At 44.9% G+C, this 21729-nt stretch overlaps 1 protein-coding gene across 2 annotated transcripts in view; it reads left to right on the plus strand.

The window, feature by feature from the left end:
• The window catches only part of LOC121584858 (tetratricopeptide repeat protein 28-like), a 204819-nt gene that overhangs the window by 94631 nt on the left and 88459 nt on the right, over positions 1-21729 (plus strand). For both annotated transcript variants that reach the window (XM_041901032.1, XM_041901033.1), the window contains exon 2: positions 19672-19819. In XM_041901032.1, coding sequence (XP_041756966.1) covers positions 19672-19819 — 148 coding nt within the window. The remainder of the gene's footprint in view (positions 1-19671; positions 19820-21729) is intronic.

Genomic DNA, 21729 nt, shown 5'->3' on the forward strand with positions numbered 1-21729 from the left:
GCGCAGCGTGAAATACGTACATGTTTATTTAATAATAATAATATGCCATTTAGCAGACGCTTTTATCCAAAGCGACTTACAGTCATGCGTGCATACATTTTTGTGTATGGGTGGTCCCGGGGATCGAACCCACTACCTTGGCATTACAAGCGCCGTGCTCTACCAGTTGAGCTACAGAGGACCATTTAACTGATAAACACACGACAAACCAACAAACCGTGAAGTCCTAAGGCTGCACACAAAACAAGGCTGCACACAGAACAAGATCCCACAACTAACGAGTGCCAATAGGCTGCCTAAGTATGATCCCCAATCAGAGACAACGAGCGACAGCTGCCTCTGATTGGGTACCTAGATCTACACATACTAGAATGACAACATAGAAAACACAACATAGAATATTCACACCCTGACTCAACATATAAGAGTCCCCTGAGTCAGGGCGTGACACCTAAGTTGACTGTGCCTTTAAACAGCTTGGAAAATTCCAGAAAATGATGTCATGGCTTTAGAAGCTTCTGATAGGCTAATTGACATCATTTGAGTCAATTGGAGGTATACCTGTGGATGTATTTCAAGGCCTACCTTCAGATTCAGTGCCTCTTTGCTTGACATCATGGGAAAATCAAAAGAAATCAGTCAAGACCTCAGACCTCCTATTTTGTTGCATTACAACCTGTAATTTAAATTGATTTTTATTTGGATTTCATGTAATGGACATACACAAAATAGTCCAAATTGGTGAAGTGAAATGAAAAAAATTACTTGTTTAAAAGAATTCTAAAAAATAAATAACGGAAAAGTGGTGCGTGCATACAGTTGAAGTCGGAAGTTTACATACACCTTAGCCAAATACATTTAAACTCAGTTTTTCACAATTCCTGACATTTAATCCTAGTAAAAAAATCCCTGTTTTGGGTCAGTTAGGATCACCACTTTATTTTAAGAATGTGAAATGTCAGAATAATAGTAGAGAGAATGATTTATTTCAGCTTTTATTTCTTTCATCACATTCCCAGTGAGTCAGAAGTGTACATACACTCAATTAGTATTTGGTAGCGTTACATTTAAATTGTTTAACTTGGGTCAAACGTTTCGGGTAGCCTTCCACAAGCTTCCCACAATAGGTTGGGTGAATTTTGGCCCATTCCTCCTGACAGAGCTGGTGTAACTGAGTCAGGTTTGTAGGCCTCCTTGCTCGCACACGCTTTTTCAGTTATGGACACAATTTTTCTATAGGATTGAGGACAGGGCTTTGTGATGGCCACTCCAATAACTTGACTTTGTTGTCCTTAAGCCATTTTTCCATAACTTTGGAAGTATGCTTGTGTCATTGTCCATTTGGAAGACCCATTTGCGACCAAGCTTTAACTTCCTGACTGATGTCTTGAGATGTTCTTCAATATGTCCACAACATTTTCCTTCCTCATGCTGCCATCTATTTTGTGAAGTGCAGCGGTCCCTCTTGCAGCAAAGCACCACCACAGCATGATGCTGCCACCCCTATGCTTCACGGTTGGGATGGTGTTCTACGGCTCCAAGCCTCACCATTTTTACTCCAAACATAACGACGGTCAATATGGCCAAACAGTTCTATTTTTGTTTCATCAGACCAGAGGACATTTCTCCAAAAAGTACGATCTTTGTCCCCATGTGCAGTTGCAAACCGTAGTCGGTTTTTTTTATGGCGGTTTTGGAGCAGTGGCTTCTTCATTGCTGAGCGGCCTTTCAGGTTATGTCGATATAGGACTCGTTTTACTGTGGATATAGATACTTTTGTACCTGTTTCCTCCAGCATCTTCACAAGGACCTTTGCTGTTGTTCTGGGATTGATTTGCACTTTTCGCACCAAAGTACGTTCATCTCTGTCATGTGAATTTTTATCTCTAATTCAACCTAAGCTTGAATCATTACCAGAGGTTGTAAAGCTCTGGTTTTAATCATCAATGATTCAAGGTCCACAATCCACGAGTAATTATCAGTAAATTTTATTTAAGGAGAGCTCTGCTCAAAAACACAAACATACTGTTTTTATACCCCTTGACAAACAAAGACACTATGCTCCTCCCACCTTTAGGTGGCTTTCTTAAACAGTTCCCGCCTTCCCCCTTGAATGGTTAGTAACGCCCCCTCTGTTAGTGGGTTGACACTACATGATAATTCTAACATTTATACTGTGTTTGGGGTGAAATTCTTTAGTCATTATTCTTAAAATCCAAATTAATCTAACAATCTCTAGGAGACAGAACGCGTCTCCTACCTGAGCGGTATGACGGCTGCGTGGTCCCATGGTGTTTATACTTGCGTACTATTGTTTGTACAGATGAACGTGGTACCATCAGGCGTTTGGAAATTGCTCCCAAGGATGAACCAGACTTGTGGAGGTCTACAATTTTTTTTCTGAGGTCTTGGCTGATTTCTTTTGATTTTCCCATGATGTCAAGCAAAGAGGCACTGAGTTTGAAGGTAGTCCTTGAAGTACATCCACAGGTACACCTCCAATTGACTCAAATTATGTCAATTAGCCTATCAGAAGCTTCTAAAGCCATGACATCATTTTCTGGAATTTTCCAAGCTGTCTAAAGGCACAGTCAACTTATTGAATGTAAACTTCTGACCCACTGGAATTGTGATACAGTGAATTATAAGTGAAATAATCTGTCTGTAAACAGTTGTTGGAAAATTCCTTGTGTCATGCACAAAATAGATGTCCTAACCGACTTCCCAAAACTATAGTTTGTTAACAAGAAATTTGTGGAGTGGTTGAAAATGAGTTTTAATGACTCCAACCTAAGTGTATGTAAACCTCCGACTTCAACTGTATCTAATGTTAGCTAAATGTAGTAATGAATAAATTGGATACATTTCTTTAAATTGACAATTCTGTGAACTGTCTTGTGCAAGTTTTAAATTGACACAATACCTGTTAGCAAAGGTGTCAGCTAGAGATGACGTGCAGGTGCTTGCAGGGATTTGTAGTTTTGCATGATTTCTACTTTGATGCTAATTAGCATTTTCGAATCTGAGAGTAAATAGAGCTGAATATATTGATAAAAGTCACCTTGTCCGAGAGAGATTTACATGGTTATCAAAACGTCACGCCAGCGTAAGTCTATACAAAACACATCCCATATTTTAAGTGTTTCTAAGATCCCCTATGGGAAAAATGAATGATGGGAAAACGATTGGAACCATTTCCCTGTTTGACTAGGTTTTATGGGTATTATGACACCTCCACTGTGGGGATCTATTATGAAGTGGTGGGTGACGTGCTGATAGCCTGTTGCCTGCACTTGAATGGTGAATGGGAGGCGCACTTCAATTACCAGTTGAGAAATAAAAATAGTAGCTATTTTTAATCGTGCACCAAAACAGTTTTTAACACGAGATTGCGTTTAGCCCATTGAATGGGCTTATAAAAGCACGTTTTACTCCAGCAGTGACCAGCTGAGTAGCTGCAGGAGAAATCCCTGCTGTGCGTGTGATAGTTGTGTTGGATAAATAAGATACATGATGACTACGGCAGGTCATCATGGGCGGCAGGTAGCTTAGTGGGTAAGAGCGTTGTGCCAGTAACCGAAAGGTCGCTGGTTCTAATCCCCGAGCCGACTAGGTGAAAAATCTGTCGATGTGCCCTTAAGCAAGGCACTTAACCCTAATTGCTCCTGTAAGTCGCTCTGGATAAGAGCGTCTGCTAAATGACTAAAATGTAAATGTAAAAATGACTACTGAAAATACACACAGGCCAATTTAATTCCACTAAATTATGTAAATTTACCTATAGACTGATAAGCATGACGGTCAAACGTATTTCCATCGACTGGAAATACCAGTTAATAAAAAGCATTATTTTGCAATGGGATTTTTTTTCTCCTGGTCATTTTGACTGGAAAAAGTTTTATTTATCACCTTTATATTTATTAAGCTGCCAAAATGTGACAGAGAGGAGAGTGAAGGAGAATTAAAGTAAGACATGGTTTCTCCCTCCTCCTCTTTCCTCTTTTACTCCTCCTGTGACCACCTCCCCTCCCCATGCTGTAGCCCCCTGCTCAGTGGTGTGGATATGACTCTTATGATGGATGGCACTGGTGGTCTTCCTGAATGCTTGCCTGTGAATAAATGGGTGCAATGTGCACTCATTCTCTCTTTCCCTCCCTTCTTTCATCTTTAACTCTTTCTCCCATAGCTTTTCTCACTCCACTCCATCCTCTCTTCAGCACACACGCACACACACAGTAGAACTGCAATGCACTCCAGACACCATTACTCCCAGCCACTGTGATTAATTACTTTTAACAAAGCAAACAGAGTCTTGCTTGTCCGGATCAATCTTTTCCCCATCACCGTGCCAGCCGCTGTCACCAGTAATTGCCAAACCCTGTGTAGGATGAAATGAGGGCTCCTGCTTCCTTTTCCCCCAGACCTGAACTAGCTGTGGCCTCAATTTTCTACGCTTGTGCCCCTGCTCCCATGGCTCCTCGGTCCTCTCCCTCTCCAGTCCTCCTCAGACCCTCCACTCTGACTGCCACTCTCCCTGGTCAAACAGCCAGCCAAGTCACTAGGGGCTCTGCCTCTGTAGGACCAGAGCTGGCCAGACATCATCTCATCAGCTCCAGACTGTTCTCAAGTAATCCAGTCTTCTTTAGAGTAACACACACGTGCACACACACACACACACACACACACACACACACAAACAAACACACAAACACACACACAGCTCGGTGAGTCATAGCGTGGGTGCCAACAATCAATGGGGCTCGCAGGCTCCAGCTGGCTGTAGTAGTGGAATGTATTCATTTACCCATTTACAAATAGATGAATGATGTTTGATCAGCTTAGCAGAGCAACACAGATTAGTATGCATGGGACTGAGTGGTGTGGTGCATGTTTTGGCTGTGGATAACTTTGATGGTTAGAACTGTTGCCAAAGTTTCAATTAAGATGTTTTGTTATTTCTAATGCTTTAATCTGAAAGCAGGTGTGCAGGCAGGAAAAATGCCTTCTCATCTTATTACTGATCATCAGGCCAACATTGCTCAATAAAGACACAATATCTAGGCCAAGGAAATACATCTGACCTGTTTAACAGTAGCCGAGTTTATGATGAATGATGACGGCCAAAGAACTTGCGGAGGATAATTTGGACGTTAATAAACATTAACACTAGAACCACTAAAGCAGTCATTTTGACTGCTCATGAATTTAATCTGTTTAATACTCTGCCATTTTTTAAGTCATGCCTTTCTCCGTCCTAGACGTTTCCTAAATAAGTCTAAATTACACACTGCAGTTGTTAGAATCTTAATAGCACAAACAGAACTGTAGTTATAGCCAGTTTTATGAGGGCATGTCATTTTTTAAATGGTTTCCCCCCCTTGCCCCTCATTCTCCCGACAGTAGGGCCTGCTCCGCTCCTTTTCCCAACAGTAGAATGTGTGGTGCCGAGTTGATAATTTACATTTACATTTTAGTCATAATCACCCCGATAATTGCTTCAAAACTGAACCTAAACTGTACCAAAACTAATTTCACCCATAACAACAGATGAAATAAGTGAGGTTAAGTATGATGGGGGAGAATGGGTGAGTTGATGAACAAGGGGAAGCAAACATGCATAGTTATGTAATCACTAATTGTGAATGATGAACAGGGTGGGCCATTCTATTGTATTGATCTGTTCTAATTCTAATCTCATAATGGTGTGTACCCTATATCAGTCCACCAAATCCAAGCAGTCTCATCAGTCTACTCTGGCCTACTTGGAGAACATTGACAGCGTGAGTAATTTACAATAACAAGAAGCCCAAGACCTGAATGAAAACGACTCAGATGGCGGGGAAGAAATGATTCATGACATCTCTGATGATTATTCTTCTGATTCTGAGCCTCAACCTGAATAACCTACACCTGCATGGCCTAAGCGCAAAAAAGCCAGAACGGCACGCACTGAGCAGATGCCGGCGCCACTACCAAATGAAACGTTGAGACAGGAGAGAGAGGGACAGCACCAGAGACAGCACCGTTTAGATAGAACAAACCGGTGACAATGCTACGGGCCGATTATCAGCACAAAATGTCATCACTGAGAGAGCAGGCCCTATATCTCAAGCACAAAACAATATTAGCAATGCACTCACCAGCTTTTGTTTATGTGACACGGACATGCTACAGCATTCAGGTACTGTGGCTAAGGCGCACATGGAGTAAGGAGACACTGCCTGGGATCTGTCTGTTGATGAGCTGGAAGCGTTCATTTCAATCCTGTATGTCCGTGGAGCATTCGGTGGAAATAGCGTGTATATGGAGAGCTTCTGGTCAGACATGTATGGAATAAGGGCCTCCCGAGTGGCGCAGCGGTCTAAGGCACTGCATCGCAGTGCTTGAGGGGTCACTACAGACCCGGGTTTGATCCCGGGAGACCCATGAGGCGGCGCAGAATTGGCCAAGCGTTGTCTGGGTTAGGGGAGGGTTTGGCCGGCCGGGATGTCCTTGTCCCATCGCGCTCTAGCGACTCCTGTGGCGGGCCGGGCGCATGCACGCTGACACGGTCGCCAGTTGTACGGTGTTTCCTCCGACACATTGGTGCGGCTGGCTTCCGGGTTAAGCGAGCACTGTGTCAAGAAGCAGTACGGCTTGGCAGGGTTGTGTTTCGAGGACGCATGGCTCTCGACCTTCGCCTCTCCCGAGTCCGTACGGGAGTTGTAGCGATGGGACAAGACTGTAACTACCAATTGAATATATATATATATTTTTAAAGACATTACATTTAAATTTTAGTCATTTAGCAGACGCTCTTATCCAGAGCGACTTACAGTTAGTGCATACATTTTTCATACTGACGTATGGAATATTATTCTTTGGAGAAGCCATGTCACAGGATCACTTCAAAAAGATAATCTGTTACCTCCATTTTGATGACAAATAACCAGACAAATTCACTATGGTATCCAATGTATAGATAATTTACTATTTTTGACTGCTGTCATATCAACACATATTCATTATAATGCCATTTTTGCTTTTGTGCTGATTTTCACTATTTATCAAGCACACTTGGCACTTAATTATGTTAATTATGTTTAGGCTACTGATGTTGTCATTATTTGACAGCGCATGTCTTGCTGACCGCGTGTCTTGGTGGTTGGGGTTATTATTTTTGAGGGGTCGTTATAGAAATAAGCTGTTACCGCATTCCAACACATCCACTTTCTGTTTCATATTTGTAACAAAGGCATTCCAAGAATAAAATAGATTGAACACTTTTGTAAAAAAAATTGTACATAAAGCCTACAGTAACATAAACGAATGAAAATGCTATTGTGATAATTGTAATAAAATAGAAATCGTATTCTAATGTTACCTTAGACCTTCATAAACACAACCACATGATTATTTTTGCGATAACATAGGTGAAATGTACTAATTACACTGTTAGAATGTTGCAGACAAAATGACTGCTCATTAGCTTGAATGGGGGTCCCTCGAGGCCCAGCGGTTTTAGTGTTAATGAGGTAAGGATGTATAGGTGTGTTATCAGTGCTATTGCTGTTTATCATTGATATTTAATGGTGTTGGATAGCGGTTAAACTGTACAGTAAGTAGGCTGGTGTCTATTATGCCTGATTGTGCCTGATTGTTCCTGTGTAGCAGCAGTACAGTGTATGTATGCACTGTATGTCTACTAATGTTCCTGCTCTATCCATGTGGGAGAAGAAGGTAGCAGTCTGTAGGCCGGGGAAGCAGCCCAGTCTGATAATCACTATCCTCATTAATAATAAACCATTCACACTGGTCCACCCATAATCTTCATTTTCCTGCTTGTGATATATTCCCCTGGTCTGTCAGTCGGTCCTGGGCCAGTCATGTGCTGGAGCATGTAATATATATGATAAGTAGTGGAGCCAGTCTGCTTGGAACTCGTCACACAATTAAATTGGTGCGGTATGGAGTTCATATTGCAGCGTGACCGATGGGGAATTAGCCAGTCTATATATAAACCCAGCCGCATGTGTTGGGAATTAAAGTGCATTTATCTGGTAATCGCCGGGGAGATCTCCGCATGCACAACCATGCTACAGCGGCCGCCATGCAGCCACCGCAACCAACTACAGATCCAGCTAGAGCACACTGCTTCTCTGCTCTGGGAGAGACGTGAAGGAGAATCAGGTCACACTCTATAGCCTTCTGATACAACAGTTGTGGGGGTATAAAGGAGAAATCATCCACTAACTAGAGCCTCCTCTCTCTTTTAGTCTTGACCTTTATCTCTCTCACCCTGTAACTCTGTCTTTCCATCTCCCCCCATCTCCCTCTTCTCCTCTCCTCTTTTAACCTCCACATGTACCTCTAACCTCGTGTCTCCCATGTTCTGCCCTCTCCTTTCCCCAGCTTCCCCAGTCTATCCAGCCTCTTTAAGTCTTATGTGTGATTTGGCCTGCCTTTTACTCAATCATGTATGATTCCTCGCTAGCAGAATCAAAAGCAGCCGGGCTCCACCATGCTTTTCATTAGAGCACTCCAGTAGGGAAGGCTGTAAATGAAGTGTTGTGGGTGAGTCTGCTCTGGAGAAGAAGCCACACTGCGAGGCAGGCAGGGAACCACTGCTGCTGACTCCCCTGTGTAATGCAGAAACTCCCCATAAGGCTGGCAGCGCCAACCTCAGAACACTCTAATGATCCCAGCCCAAGTTATGGCCAGTCAGGGAACTCTGCCCACTGTGTTAAACAGTGTGAGAGAGGTAATGACTTGTTGGACTTTATATATCTTTGGGATCCAGTCCAAGTCCAGTGTGATGACCAAACACAAATATCATCCCAGACTCAGCAACATTTAATGCATGGAAAATTGAGTTGCATTATAGTTAGTCACTAGTTAGACTAGAATGGTCAATGTCTCACAGCTTGTAAATTCAGTCTGAACAGCCATTCTATTGTGCAACTGCAGTAGATGTTCAACTGATTCCATATCAGTTTGCTTCTATAATGTGACTTAGGGAGGAGACGTGAGTTAAACCTGTGAAGCGGCATCTATAAGCTGATAGGATGGGAGAGGTGTTATGTTCTCTCCAGGTGTTAAGAGAGGGTCACTAATACCCATCCTAATGTGGCTATTTTTCAGCCATGCTTCAGTTGACTGTCAATGTCAATTAAGGCACTCCATATGAAGATGGAGGATATGGCGCCTGGAGAGGAAAGCAGCACCAGGGCCAGACTAGGGACTAGAGACTCTCAGCTCCACAACTAGGATTTACCAATACATGAGGAGCACACATGACATAGTGGCTCATTATATCTGCACATTATCATTACATTTATTATTATAATTGTGTTTTTTGTAACTTTTTATTTAATCAAGGAGAGACTCATGAGACCAGGGTCTCATTTTCAATGGTTCCCTGAGGACAACAAATTCAACACGAACATTCCCCCCAAAATATAAATAATGAATAAATTACATGTTACATAGAAAATAAAAATACAATTTCAACACCATGATACATTTTTACATTTAATTGTATTTATTTATTTACAGTTATCAGTTCTGCACTGGTGGTTTTTGCACAGTTTTTCCAAGAGCACACTGATTTGGCCTCCTTCAACAGTTCAGAAGAGCACTTCTGCTGCTGCCTATGCTTCTATGCTCTTTTTAATGTTCACCATCTGGGCTTGATTGATTAAAGCTCCTTTAAGTAATTAATGCAATGCATGCTTTAATTGAGAGTAGGCCCCTGTGGGTATGTGTATATGCTCAGGCAGCAGAGGCATGAGAGAGAGCAGAGCCAAGGATGTGTTTTAGAGCACCAGAAAAATCCTGATTAGCACCCTGACCCTCTCAGTCTCTCAGCCTCATGGCTCTACACTCTTAGAAACAAAGGTGCTATCTAGAACTTTAAAGGGTTCTTTGGCTGTCCCCATAGGAGAACCCTTTGAAGAACCCTTTTTGGTTCCAGGTAGAACCCTTTTGGGGTCCACGTAGAACCCTTTCCACAGAGGGTTCTACATGGAACTCAAAAGGGTTCCACCTGACCCCAAAATAGTTCTACCTGGAACCAAAAAGGGTTCTCCTAGGGGGACAGCCGAAGAACCCTTTTGGAACCCTTTTTTCAAAGAGTGTATACTCTTGAGATGCTGGCATACAGTATGCCATCACGCTACTACACTTTTTCAGGTATGATGTTTGTGTAGTAGTTTGAGGAAATGCTATGGTAGTGTGTGACATGGTTTTAGAGCATTGCAACGCCGACACTGATGGGTTATTTCCAGTAAATATGTTTTTACTAATATCTTCCATCTGTCTTATTGCTGTGCCTCTAGTAACAATAGAACTCTGTTATTGTGGTTGACTTGTATGGGACGTTTGGGACGTTCTTGTCCTCTATTACACACCATAGGATCCATTATAGGACACACCATAGGATCCACTATAGGACACACACTATAGGACACACAGTATAGGACACACACCATAGGACACACACTATAGGACACACACTATAGGACACACACCATAGGACACACACTATAGGACACACACCATAGGACACACCATCGGACCCAGGACACACCATAGGACCCACCATAGGGTGACAGCATGTCACTGCAGGACCACGCTGCTCGGCATCATTTTGCTGTCTCATCTGCTTGTGATAAACGAGCGATATCAGTTTTTCCCTTCTTTTTCACTTTCCCTGTTATGTTGAATGCACACACTGTGACACTTCCTCAATCACAATGGTTGACCTTCTCTATTGAAAAAGCTCTGTGTCTTTTGATAATTGTTTTTAGAAAGTGTTGAAGCCGGTCAGATAATGTGAGACATGGTGAATACAGAGTGCTCAGCATTGATTCCACCTACCTGACGCTGACCTTTTACGATCCTACGCCTCGCAACGGTTTGATGGGAGCCTCAGTCTAATCGATGGCCCACTGCCATGTGAGAGTATCTAGTCTACTACCATGGCTCTCTCTATTCCTGATGTGTCTAGTGTCTAGTCTTGTTATGTGGGCAGCTTGTCTCTCCCTTTTCTGTTTCCCTTCCTCCTTGTTTTGTCCCCTCTTTTTCTGTTGTATCTGTATGTGTGTTTGTCCCCTTTATGTGGGTGTGTCTGGAGTGGATCAGGGGGCGTGCTCAGGATCTGCCTCTCCTGTGCAGCTGCGGGTTGTTTCCAGTGATTCCTGCCTACGCAGCTGCATCCTATTCTCTCATCAACCTGCACTACTTATTCCTGGGCATGGCTCTCCACCGGCGCCAGATCGTTGTTCTTACCAGAGCGTTTCGGACATATCTCCCAACCTGCCTGCCTTCCTGCCTGTCGGTCTGCCTGCCTGCCTGCCTGCCTGCCTGCCTGCCTGCCTGCCTGCCTGCCTCAGCCTCTCCTTCCTCCGGAGCCGACTAGCCCACTCTGTTCCTTTACTTCAGTTGTTTTTGGACTAAGACAATTTTAACTTTGATTAAATATTTTTGTTTCTTCCACTCCCTTTGTCGTGTTGTTTCTCTGAGTGCTGGGTTGAACCATAGCCTAACAGAACGATCTGGCCATGGACCCAACAGAGAAACAGCACGGGGCAAACAAAGACAGCTTCCAACAAGCTATCCAGGCTCAAGGAACGTTGCTAGGACAGCATGACCAGTTGATTCGGACTCTTGTGGAAGATAATCATCAACTGCTGAACCAGGTGACTCAGTTAACTACACACGTCTCTAAATTGTCTGTTATCAGTTCTCCATCTCTCTCTGACCCCCAGTTTGATGCACCCCCAAGTTGTTTCCTCGGACACTAGGCAGGCTTCGTTCCGTCGGGAACCCCTGTCACGTCGCCCTGAACCGTTCAATGGAGAATTGGACAAGTGCCGGGATTTTTGCTTCAGTGTGACTTGATTTTTCGGCAGAGACCACTGTCGTTTTCTACTGATTCATCTAAGGTACATTATGTTCTGGGGCTGTTAAGAGGGAAAGCTCTGGTTTGGGCTGAGGCTGTGTGCTCAGATCAAACTTTGACTGGATTGACTTTTGCTGATTTCTCTGCTAAATTGAAGGCTGGGGAACTCGTCCTCCTAGATGTGGCCGATCGCCTCTCTCCCGACGCCTCTCCCGCAACCGATCTTTCACCCTTCGAGGTTACCATGGGTTATCAACCCCCTCTGTTTCCTGCTCAGGAGAAGGAATTGGCTGTTCCTTCGGTTCAGGAGAACCTCCGCCGCTGCCAGAGAGTGTGGAGCGACGCTCGGGAAGCATTGCTTCGGACCACCGACAGGAACAAGACAACAGCGGATAGGAGCAGGACTCCCGCACCTGTGTTTCATCCTGGTCAAGAGGTTTGGCTGTCATCTAAGAACGTACCTCTTCGTACCAAATCACGCAAGCTGTCTCCTCGGTACCTGGGTCCGTTTGTGGTGGAGTCCATCATTAACCCCCGCTGCGGTTCGTTTGAAGTTGCCTTCAGCCATGAAGATACACCCTACTTTCCACGTCTCCCAACTGAAACCTGTGTCCTCCAGCCTTTTGTGTCCGCCGGCTGATCCACCTCCACCTGTTCGCCTCATTGACGACCATCCGGCCTACACCGTCAGTAGGCTCCTGGACTCTCGGAGGCGGGGTAGGGGTCTCCAATACCTAGTCGATTGGGAAGGTTATGGACCAGAGGAGAGGTCTTGGGTCCCTAAGCGTTTTGTGTTGGATCCTCAGCTGATCACGGACTTCCATCACGACAACCCTGACAGGCCTGGTGGGTCGCCAGGTGGCGACCATTGAGGGGGGTACTGTTATGTGGGCAGCTTGTCTCTCCCTTTTCTGTTTCCCTTCCTCCTTGTTTTGTCCCCTCTTTTTCTGTTGTATCTGTATGTGTGTTTGTCCCCTTTATGTGGGTGTGTCTGGAGTGGATCAGGGGCGTGCTCAGGATCTGCCTCTCCTGTGCAGCTGCGGGTTGTTTCCAGTGATTCCTGCCTACGCAGCTGCATCCTATTCTCTCATCAACCTGCCCTACTTATTCCTGGGCATGGCTCTCCACCGGCGCCAGATCGTTGTTCTTACCAGAGCGTTTCGGACATATCTCCCAACCTGCCTGCCTTCCTGCCTGTCGGTCTGCCTGCCTGCCTGCCTGCCTGCCTGCCTGCCTGCCTGCCTCAGCCTCTCCTTCCTCCGGAGCCGACTAGCCCACTCTGTTCCTTTACTTCAGTTGTTTTTGGACTAAGACAATTTTAACTTTGATTAAATATTTTTGTTTCTTCCACTCCCTTTGTCGTGTTGTTTCTCTGAGTGCTGGGTTGAACCATAGCCTAACAAGTCTGCCCTGGCTTCTACCTGGAAGCTACTGCAGCGTTTCCACTATGAGACACACTGCTGAAGGAGCCTGAATAATTAAAACATTTACCCTTTAATAGCCATTACTGAAAAGACTGATCAGTTTAATTTGCTCTCAATAAACCCATCTCATCTAATGGGCTAATTAAGGGCTTTGGATGAAACAGCAATCATAGGAGTCTACAGCTCCCTGAGGGACGAATCCATCAATGCAACATACATATTTTATTGTGTCAACCTACGTGCAGATTATATGGCGCCTTGCGTTACTGTTTAACATGCATCATTGATGTTGCTCACGGAGCCAGTCAGCCAGTACAGAACATGAAATCACAGCAGCCTTGAACCGTAGCGCACCTCAAGGTCTCTTCCCTTTCTCTATTCATTACTGGAAACAAAGACCACAGAGAAGCATTATTAACTCATACACAGCATTAGTAGTACATCCTAGCCTTGACTCCTTTGGTTGTGTTTTCTCTCTCTCACTCTCTTTGAGCGTGAATGCATTTGCTTGACTGTGTTGCTTTACTGAGTGAACACACATTTGATCAATGAAGGTCAGCGTGTGTGCTGATCCTGTGTTGTGTCTTATTAGATTGGAGAGCTGGTAATGGACATGCAGCTGTGTCATGGCTGTGGCCCTGTGACCCTCTGGGCTGGTGGTCCCTGTCCGCCCCGGGCCAGGCCCAGAGGTGTAATCTCTCCCCACTCAGACAACTGATGGCTCACATCTGACCTCCCTTGTCCTGGGGGAAAGACTGGCTTCAACCGGAGGGGAGGCAGAGAGAGAGGAGGACGGAGTGTTCTCAAACCGTGTGTAAATGTGTGTACGCATACACACCCTCTGAGCTTTAGCAATATTTTGAATTAAGCGAAGGTACTGTGGTGCCTGTGGCTGTCAGCTTGTCAGACTGGGGGAGCCCAAAGCAGCAATCATTCCATTTGCCTTCTCCACTGTTCTCCCAGCTAATTTGTCATGGGCGACAGTTATCCCTGGATATTTAATTAAGCATTTGACATATTGTGTATCCTGTGGCAGAGATCTGCTGTGGCAGAGATCTGAAGGGGATGGCAGCGGCCCTGTCTGAAGCCCTGGTCGACATTTCTGGGTCACATTGGAAACCAGGCAACGGTAACTATCAGTGTAAAGAGCCAAGATACAGGGGAAGAAAGGCAGCAATCTCTTTGATCAGACCTGAACCGTTAGTGCTAATCTGTGTTGCACCATCTCAGCTGGTGTCAGGGCTGTTCAGCTGGAGGGGCACCAATTTAATGTTTGATGGGAACGGGTGTGTGGGATGTGTGTGCTGCTAGCATTGTCATGGGAGTTAGTTGTTTGTGTATGTTTGTGTGTGTGTGTGTGCGTGTGTGTGTGTGTGTGTGTGCATGCGTGCATGTGTGTGTTTGCAGTGAAGCCTGCTGTCACTGTTTGATGGTCTGATTTGGGTTCCATTATAGTGCTGGCAGGGGTTGTGTTCAGAGACACCACACTGACACCAACTGCCCTGTGGGCTATCACAAACCATCTTCACCAGCCTCCCTCTAACCACACACACACAGCAACAACACAGCACCGACATAGTGGAGGGTGTGGCGCTGTCTGTTTAAACTGAGCTTATGTTTCCCTTTTATTGATTTCCTCATTTGAAAGCATCTCTATTATGGCTGATATCTCCAATCTCTGCCCAGTGAGCCTCACAATACTTCTACTCATTGGACCGCAGCTGGAGCTGAGAGTTAAAAGACAGACTGACTCCTCTTTTGTTGGACACATTCACTGCTTGTTTAAACACATTTGGGCTAGCGATTAACAGCGTTGGGTCAGTAACCGAAAGGTTGCTGGTTCAAATCCCTGAGCCAACTAGTTGAAAAAGCTGTTGATGTACCCTTGAGCAAGGCACTTCACCCTAATTGCTCTGGATAAGCGCATCTGCTAAATGACTAAAATGTAATTTTTGGGTAGCTTTTGAAGGGAATTTGTTTTCTTTTGGAGTGATAGCATAGATCAGGCTCCAGAATTAGAATGAGAGTGTGATATAAAAAGGACTATTGATAATGCCATGTGTCTGTACACAGTGCTGGGCTCATGATGCCCTCCAATACCACACTTGTAATTATCTGACTAGCTTCTCCCATACTGACCTCCCTGCAGTGCAATACAACCCTACACTATTACTTCCTAAAAGCCCTGCCTTTGTGTGTGTGTGAGAGGGAGAGGGAGGGAGGGAGGGGGGGAGGGAGGGGGAGAGAGAGAGAGAGAGAGAGAGAGAGAGAGAGAGAGAGAGAGAGAGAGAGAGAGAGAGAGAGAGAGAGAGAGAGAGAGAGAGAGAGAGAGAGAGAGAGAGAGAGAGAGAGAGAGAGAGAGAGAGAGAGAGAGAGAGAGAGAGAGAGAGAGAGAGAGAGAGAGAGAGAGAGAGAGAGAGAGAGAGAGAGAGAGAGAGAGAGAGAGAGAGAGAGAGAGAGAGAGAGAGAGAGAGAGAACTGAGATAAGGAATGAGTTTAATATGGAGTGTGGTGTATTTCTGTGCTGTGTGTCTGGGTGTGCATTTGTCTGTGAGAACGCATGTTGGTGTGTATAGATAGGGCTGAACCGATAAGAATTAAGCTGAACATTGTCTACTTTTGAAGGTGAAATGAAATAAGCAACCTGTGTGCTACTATGAGTAAGCCTGTTGATGGAAAGATGTGTTGAGGCCAGAGAGGATGTTGAGTGTTTGTGAATGGCTGTATGTCAAGAATGTAGTGATGACACAACATGAATGTGTGCATCTATCTACTGAAGTAGTACTGGTAGTACAGTTTACATTTTGAGAGAGACTACTGTGAGATGTTGAATAAGATTAGCTAGCGCAGAAACACACTGGTAAATGAATAGGGGCTCAGTGAACCCCTGGGGGGCTGGTCAAAGGGCCAGACTGACTGGGGAGGGGGCCAGGACAGATGCCCAGGGTATAGGGACCCAAATCTGCTAATAAAGAGGGCTTTAACAGTTGGTCCCTCACTCACACACACACACACAAACACACACATCCTGTTATCCTGTAAACGTCCTGTAAAACCACACCAACTAGGTTCCCTAGTGTGTGTGTGTGTGTGTGTGTGTGTGTGTGTGTGTGTGTGTGTGTGTGTGTGTATGTGTGACTGTGAACACGATCTACCAGTATGTATTTATATTTTCTTTGCATCATCGTTGCACCTCTCTTCCTCTTAAGCATAACAATATGAATATTTAAAAGTTCTTCAAACAAGCAGTCATGAAATATTAAGATGTTCAAGAAAAGCTTTTATCACAGCTCCGCTCTCTTCTCATTCTGTCTCTCTAGCCTCACATTCTCATTAATATTTTTAAATCTCACTCTCTCTCACACACACACGCACACACACATCAGACACACGCACAGAAACCACCCTAGGGTAAGAACAACAAACCTTCCTAGTCGATACACACATTGTAGCTGAAAACAGAGGAGGCAGGAAGTAAGGTTCAATAATGTAGCTGGTTTTATTTTCAGACTAAACAGAGGTTGAGAAACGTTGGTTGTCATGTCTTACAAGATGCCCAGCGTTAGTCAGGTTAGACGCTGTATTGTAGTTAAAGTGTCTTTGGTAACAGTGGTGTTTATCCTCCATTTGGCCTCTCTCTATGGGGAGAAAGCAAGGCTAGGCAGTAAGGTGATTAAACATGCCGCTCTGCCTTTCCTTTGTGACTGTGTAATATGTTTGAAAGGCAGAGTTAATCTGTGGAGCCTCTCTGATGCACCCCTCTCCTTTTCTCTTCAATGCTCTCCTCTCTGAGAGCTGGAGGGTGTGCTAATCGCTTGAGCGGCAGCTCTAAGTAGCTGTTGATGTGTTTTCAGAAAAGATCCCGTTAAGTGTGAATAGAAACGTCTAGTAATGGTAATTGCTCTCTCCCCACTGGGCACACACTGGTTGAATGAACGTTGTTCCCACGTCATTCCCAACGTGGAATAGATGTTGAATTGACGTCTGTGCCCAGTTGTGCTCCTTATTCCACTGGCATAACCGACCTGTTGAGCACCGTTGTGCAGCTTGTGGTTGTGCCTGCTTGTGTGTGTGCCTGTGTGTTGAAGTGAGTGTGTTTCATTGTGTGTGTGCTCAAGTGTGTGTGTGTGTGTTGAAGTGTGTGAGCGTGTGCGTGTGCGTGTGTGTGTGTGTGTGTGTGTGTGTGTGTGGCCTAGATGGTGCATTTTGACTGCTGAGATTAATGGCAGAGAGAGAATTATTTTAAGACTGCGCAGTGCATCGATTCTGTCATCTTCCACCGTCACTCTTTGATTTATGCATTTATGTGCGTGCTTGTGTTTGCAATATTTTAATGCCCTCTCCAAAGGGTATAGGCTTTTAAATGCTTGCATGTAGGGCAGGAGGGAGGATAAATAAAGGAGATGTCAATTTTAGTTTGAAGCAAAGGGCTTTTTTCATATTTTTTCTCACCTCTCCCTCGTTCTCTCTCTCCGTCACAGCTCTCAGAGGGGAATGGAAGAAGCGTGTAGTAGAGCAGTCATATAGTAAATCCAATCAAAGAGAGAAGTGCTTTTAAATGTCTGTTGTTCCCCGGGGCAGAACGTCTCTGAGCCTGTCTCTCTGCTCCTATGGCAAGCAGCCCAAACTCACTCTCAGCCGCCACCAGACGTAATTAATATCGAGCGGGCGCACTGGCCCTTGCTCCTCTCCTTTAATATCAGTGTTAGAACAAAGGTTAATGCTTTGAATCAAATCTCTGTCCTCATCCGTTTCAATGGAGTTGTGATGCGCGAGGGGGGAAGAGGGCAGAGAGAGATTGGTAATCAACGGGGGGCTTGGAAGGAAGATAAATTAATTACTGTTCTCCAGAAATGCAATGTCATGTCTCATTTTCCCTAATTCCCTCCCCTTTTGCCCCTCCCTACTGGTGCTAGGGGAGAGGCTAGGGCACACTAATGAAAAGGCCTCTTAGATGCTAATAACAAATTACCCTCCGTGTCACTTTTGGAAGCTTCTGCTACTGCAGTCAGAGTCTCCTAAGTGGGGAGGAGCCCAGACATACTGCAGACTGCAGGTTAGCCTTGTAGAATTACATATAGTACACCTAGCCACATAGAATGATAGGATCTCTGTGGTTAGCCTGGACTCCCTGTCAGACTGCAGGTTAGCCTGGACTCCCTGTCCTAGTCAGACCCTTAGACAGTCCCAGCAGAGGGGCTCTGGAGAGAGAGTGGAGGGAGAGGAAGCTGGTATCCTGGATGTTGGGTTTAATGCACTGCACTGTATATTGGCCATCCAAAATGCCTGGATGTGGATTATGTTGGAAGATGGTTGGGTTGTATTGTGTAGTGTTGTATTACTGAGATCTGTATTATGGCCTAGTTTTGGCTGTTTAGAGGGGAACACTGTAGTGTAACTTTTTGCATTGTTTATATCATCCCAAATCTGGCTGGATTTAGTGGTTTGGCTGGAGTAAGCTGTAAACTGGGCTGGTTCCATATCTCCCTGAGGCTGCATAGCTGCTGATCCAGGGCTAGAGCTGAGAAGGGCTGGGTTCTGTTCTGTACTGCTATTTGTCTCAGATCAGAGAGACAGACAGGCCAGGAAACAGCTATGTCTCTACAGGCTACACATAGACAGGGGAAATGCTGCTGTCATCAGAATGGTGGGGTTTTGGGTCATGGACTGCTTTGGTCACATGGTCTGTGCCTCTCACTGATGTTAAGTAAATCACACTTCAACCACCATGTGACTGGCTGTCTGTGAGCAGTGGGAACAGACTGGTGGAAGAGGAGGAAGTCAAACAGTTTTTTCTACTTCAGGGTCCACACTATTGAAAGGCCCAGATGTAGAGAAATAGGCCATGGCAGATTCAGGGTGGTAGTTTGTGTCATTATAGCAATGCTGTGAAAAATAGCATGGAGTGTCTGGAGTATTTATGTATCCTTTTATGATGCTACAAAGTAACTCCATTATGTAGGCTAGCTCTCTCTCCCGCTCTAAACTCTTTCAACAGAATCTAAGAGAAATCCCCATACTCCACACTTGTGTGCTAACGATTCCCACTGCAAACAAAAAATACACAATTTGTGTGACTAGAAAAGAATGCCATGCTCTTGAGAAATGCATCCGATGAGTGTGTATCATGTGCATTTATGTAAAACGTATTCACCAATTAACAAGAACAGGAAACACAATGATCCCTCTATTATGGGAATACAAAGGCGAGTGAAGCCATGTACTCTGAAAACAGCTTATGTGGAAAAGATGCAAATGGCGTGAAATTAGTGTCTGGTAATGTGTTTGTGTACAACCCCATGCTGTAGGGCTAGACTACAGTACTGACGTCTCTCTCACTCTCTCTCTCTCTCTCTCTCTCTACAGGCATACTTCCGACAGGGTGTTGCCCTTCAGTACCTTGGTCGCCATGCCGACGCACTGGCCGCCTTTGCCTCGGGGCTGGCCCAAGACCCCAAGAGCCTGCAGCTACTGGTGGGCATGGTGGAGGCTGCCATGAAGTCCCCACTACGAGGTAACGTGTCTGTCATACTATATCTCTATGTTCTCCTCTCTGCCTTTCTAACTGTCGCTAATCTTCATCCTTCTGTCAGTCGATAAATGTGTCAGTGTGACTCTAGCAGTCTGTCAGTGACTACTGCACATCTTTATATCCATCTGTATTTGCTTGGCAGACTGTCTCCTTGTCTGTCCATCTCAGTGTATGTGTGAAGGAGTCCCCCTGACTGACAGGACTGTTTCACATACTCTTAACTACCTGATAAATGTATTGCCAGTCAAGCTGATCAGAAAGATACTTCTTTATCATAATAATAAACTTCCAACAATACAGCCCTAGTCTGTGGCTGCCCCTGTTGATGCCTATTTTCCAAAGCCAAAGTGGACATATAAGTAGCTTAGTATCCAGGCCAGGGTTTTCAGTAAATTGTGACCTCCCTGCTCCATGATGTGTGTGATATATCAGGCCTGGCCCTTTGAGGCACCCTGTTGGGGCCAAATGCATGGGGTCTCCCTCCAAACAAAACTGGAATCCATTTCACTAGTGCAACTGACCGCTGCAGAGGATTTAATAAGCTGCTATCCCAACTCCAACAGAGACTCTGAGTCATCATGTGCTCTCTCTTTGTCATCACCAAAACCACCAAACTCCTCAGATACTATACACATGAATAAATACAAGCCTGTTGTAACAGTTCAATGTTTTACTGGCCTGCACAGGGAGATCAGTGGATCCACATGGCTTTGTTCTGTAATGTTCTGTTCAGAGAGGAGTCATTGTGATTTAGGCTGCTTGGAGCGCCTCTCTCAATCCCTGTTAGCAAAAGGCTGTATCTGAATTCATGGAAAAAACACAAGCAAAGAGCCCATCTGAGGTACATTGATTACATTAGCCTTGTCACTGGAAGCGTAACAGTAAAAGGGCTTGGGAGTGGGCCCAGCATCAAACACCAAACACTGTCGACCTGGCTGGGCCTCTCTCTCAGTAGGAGAGGAGAAACTCTTGGCCCAGGTTTTTTAATCTCTTAATTGTTTACCACGTTTCCCATGGTGCCAGGGAGTGAAGCAGCTAGCGACGGAGGGAGGGAGCCAGTCCAAGGTGTGTTGGAGGGGGGGCTAGGTCGGGGGATTAAGAGCAATGATCCTCTCAGATGGGCTCCTGGCACAGGGGGAAGATAATCAGCGTTACGCCAGCAAACAGGGAGGATAATCAGTGTTACGCAGCCAAAGCCCTGTGATAAGGGAAAGGTATGAGAGCGTTGCTTTCTCTCGCTGAAGTCAAAGATGGCTGTATTCCTGCCAGCCTCTCTTATCGGCTGTGTAACACACCCCTTCCAGGATTACCTGGGGATTACCAAACCCACCCATTTAATTTTCCCCTCGCTTGGAGTTTGGTGTCGCCAGGGTCTTACTAAACTAACTAAACTCTTTCCCTGTTGAATTCAGAGTGTAATAAGGTATAATAAGGAAGATGTTTCTCCATACTGATGATAGACATCATCTAGTAGGAGTCAAGTAGCTACTAGTTGTTTTATGCATCTCCTCACTTAACCTGCCTTAAGAACATCCACACAGACATCTGTTTAGTCTCCAAATTCACTTTAATGTTTTTCCCTACATGTTCGGTTTTTATTCTGTCATTGGGCATAGCAACATAGATAAAGGTGTGCTCATGCAAACAGTGAACAAAGAACACAAATAATTAAAGTAAGAAAACATTCAAGGCCCTTGTCTTCAAGGAGACAAACAGTGTGTATAATTGTCACGATCGTCGGAGGAAGTGGACCAATGCGCAGCGTGATAAGTGAACATACTTATTTATTGAACGAACAAAACAACAAACGATACAAAACGTGAAGTCCTTGGTTACAATACACACCATACGGAACAAGATCCCACAAATGACAATGCCCAAACGGCTGCCTA

This window comes from Coregonus clupeaformis, chromosome 16 (genome assembly GCF_020615455.1).
Source record: "Coregonus clupeaformis isolate EN_2021a chromosome 16, ASM2061545v1, whole genome shotgun sequence".
NCBI classification, from domain to species: Eukaryota; Metazoa; Chordata; class Actinopteri; order Salmoniformes; family Salmonidae; genus Coregonus; species Coregonus clupeaformis.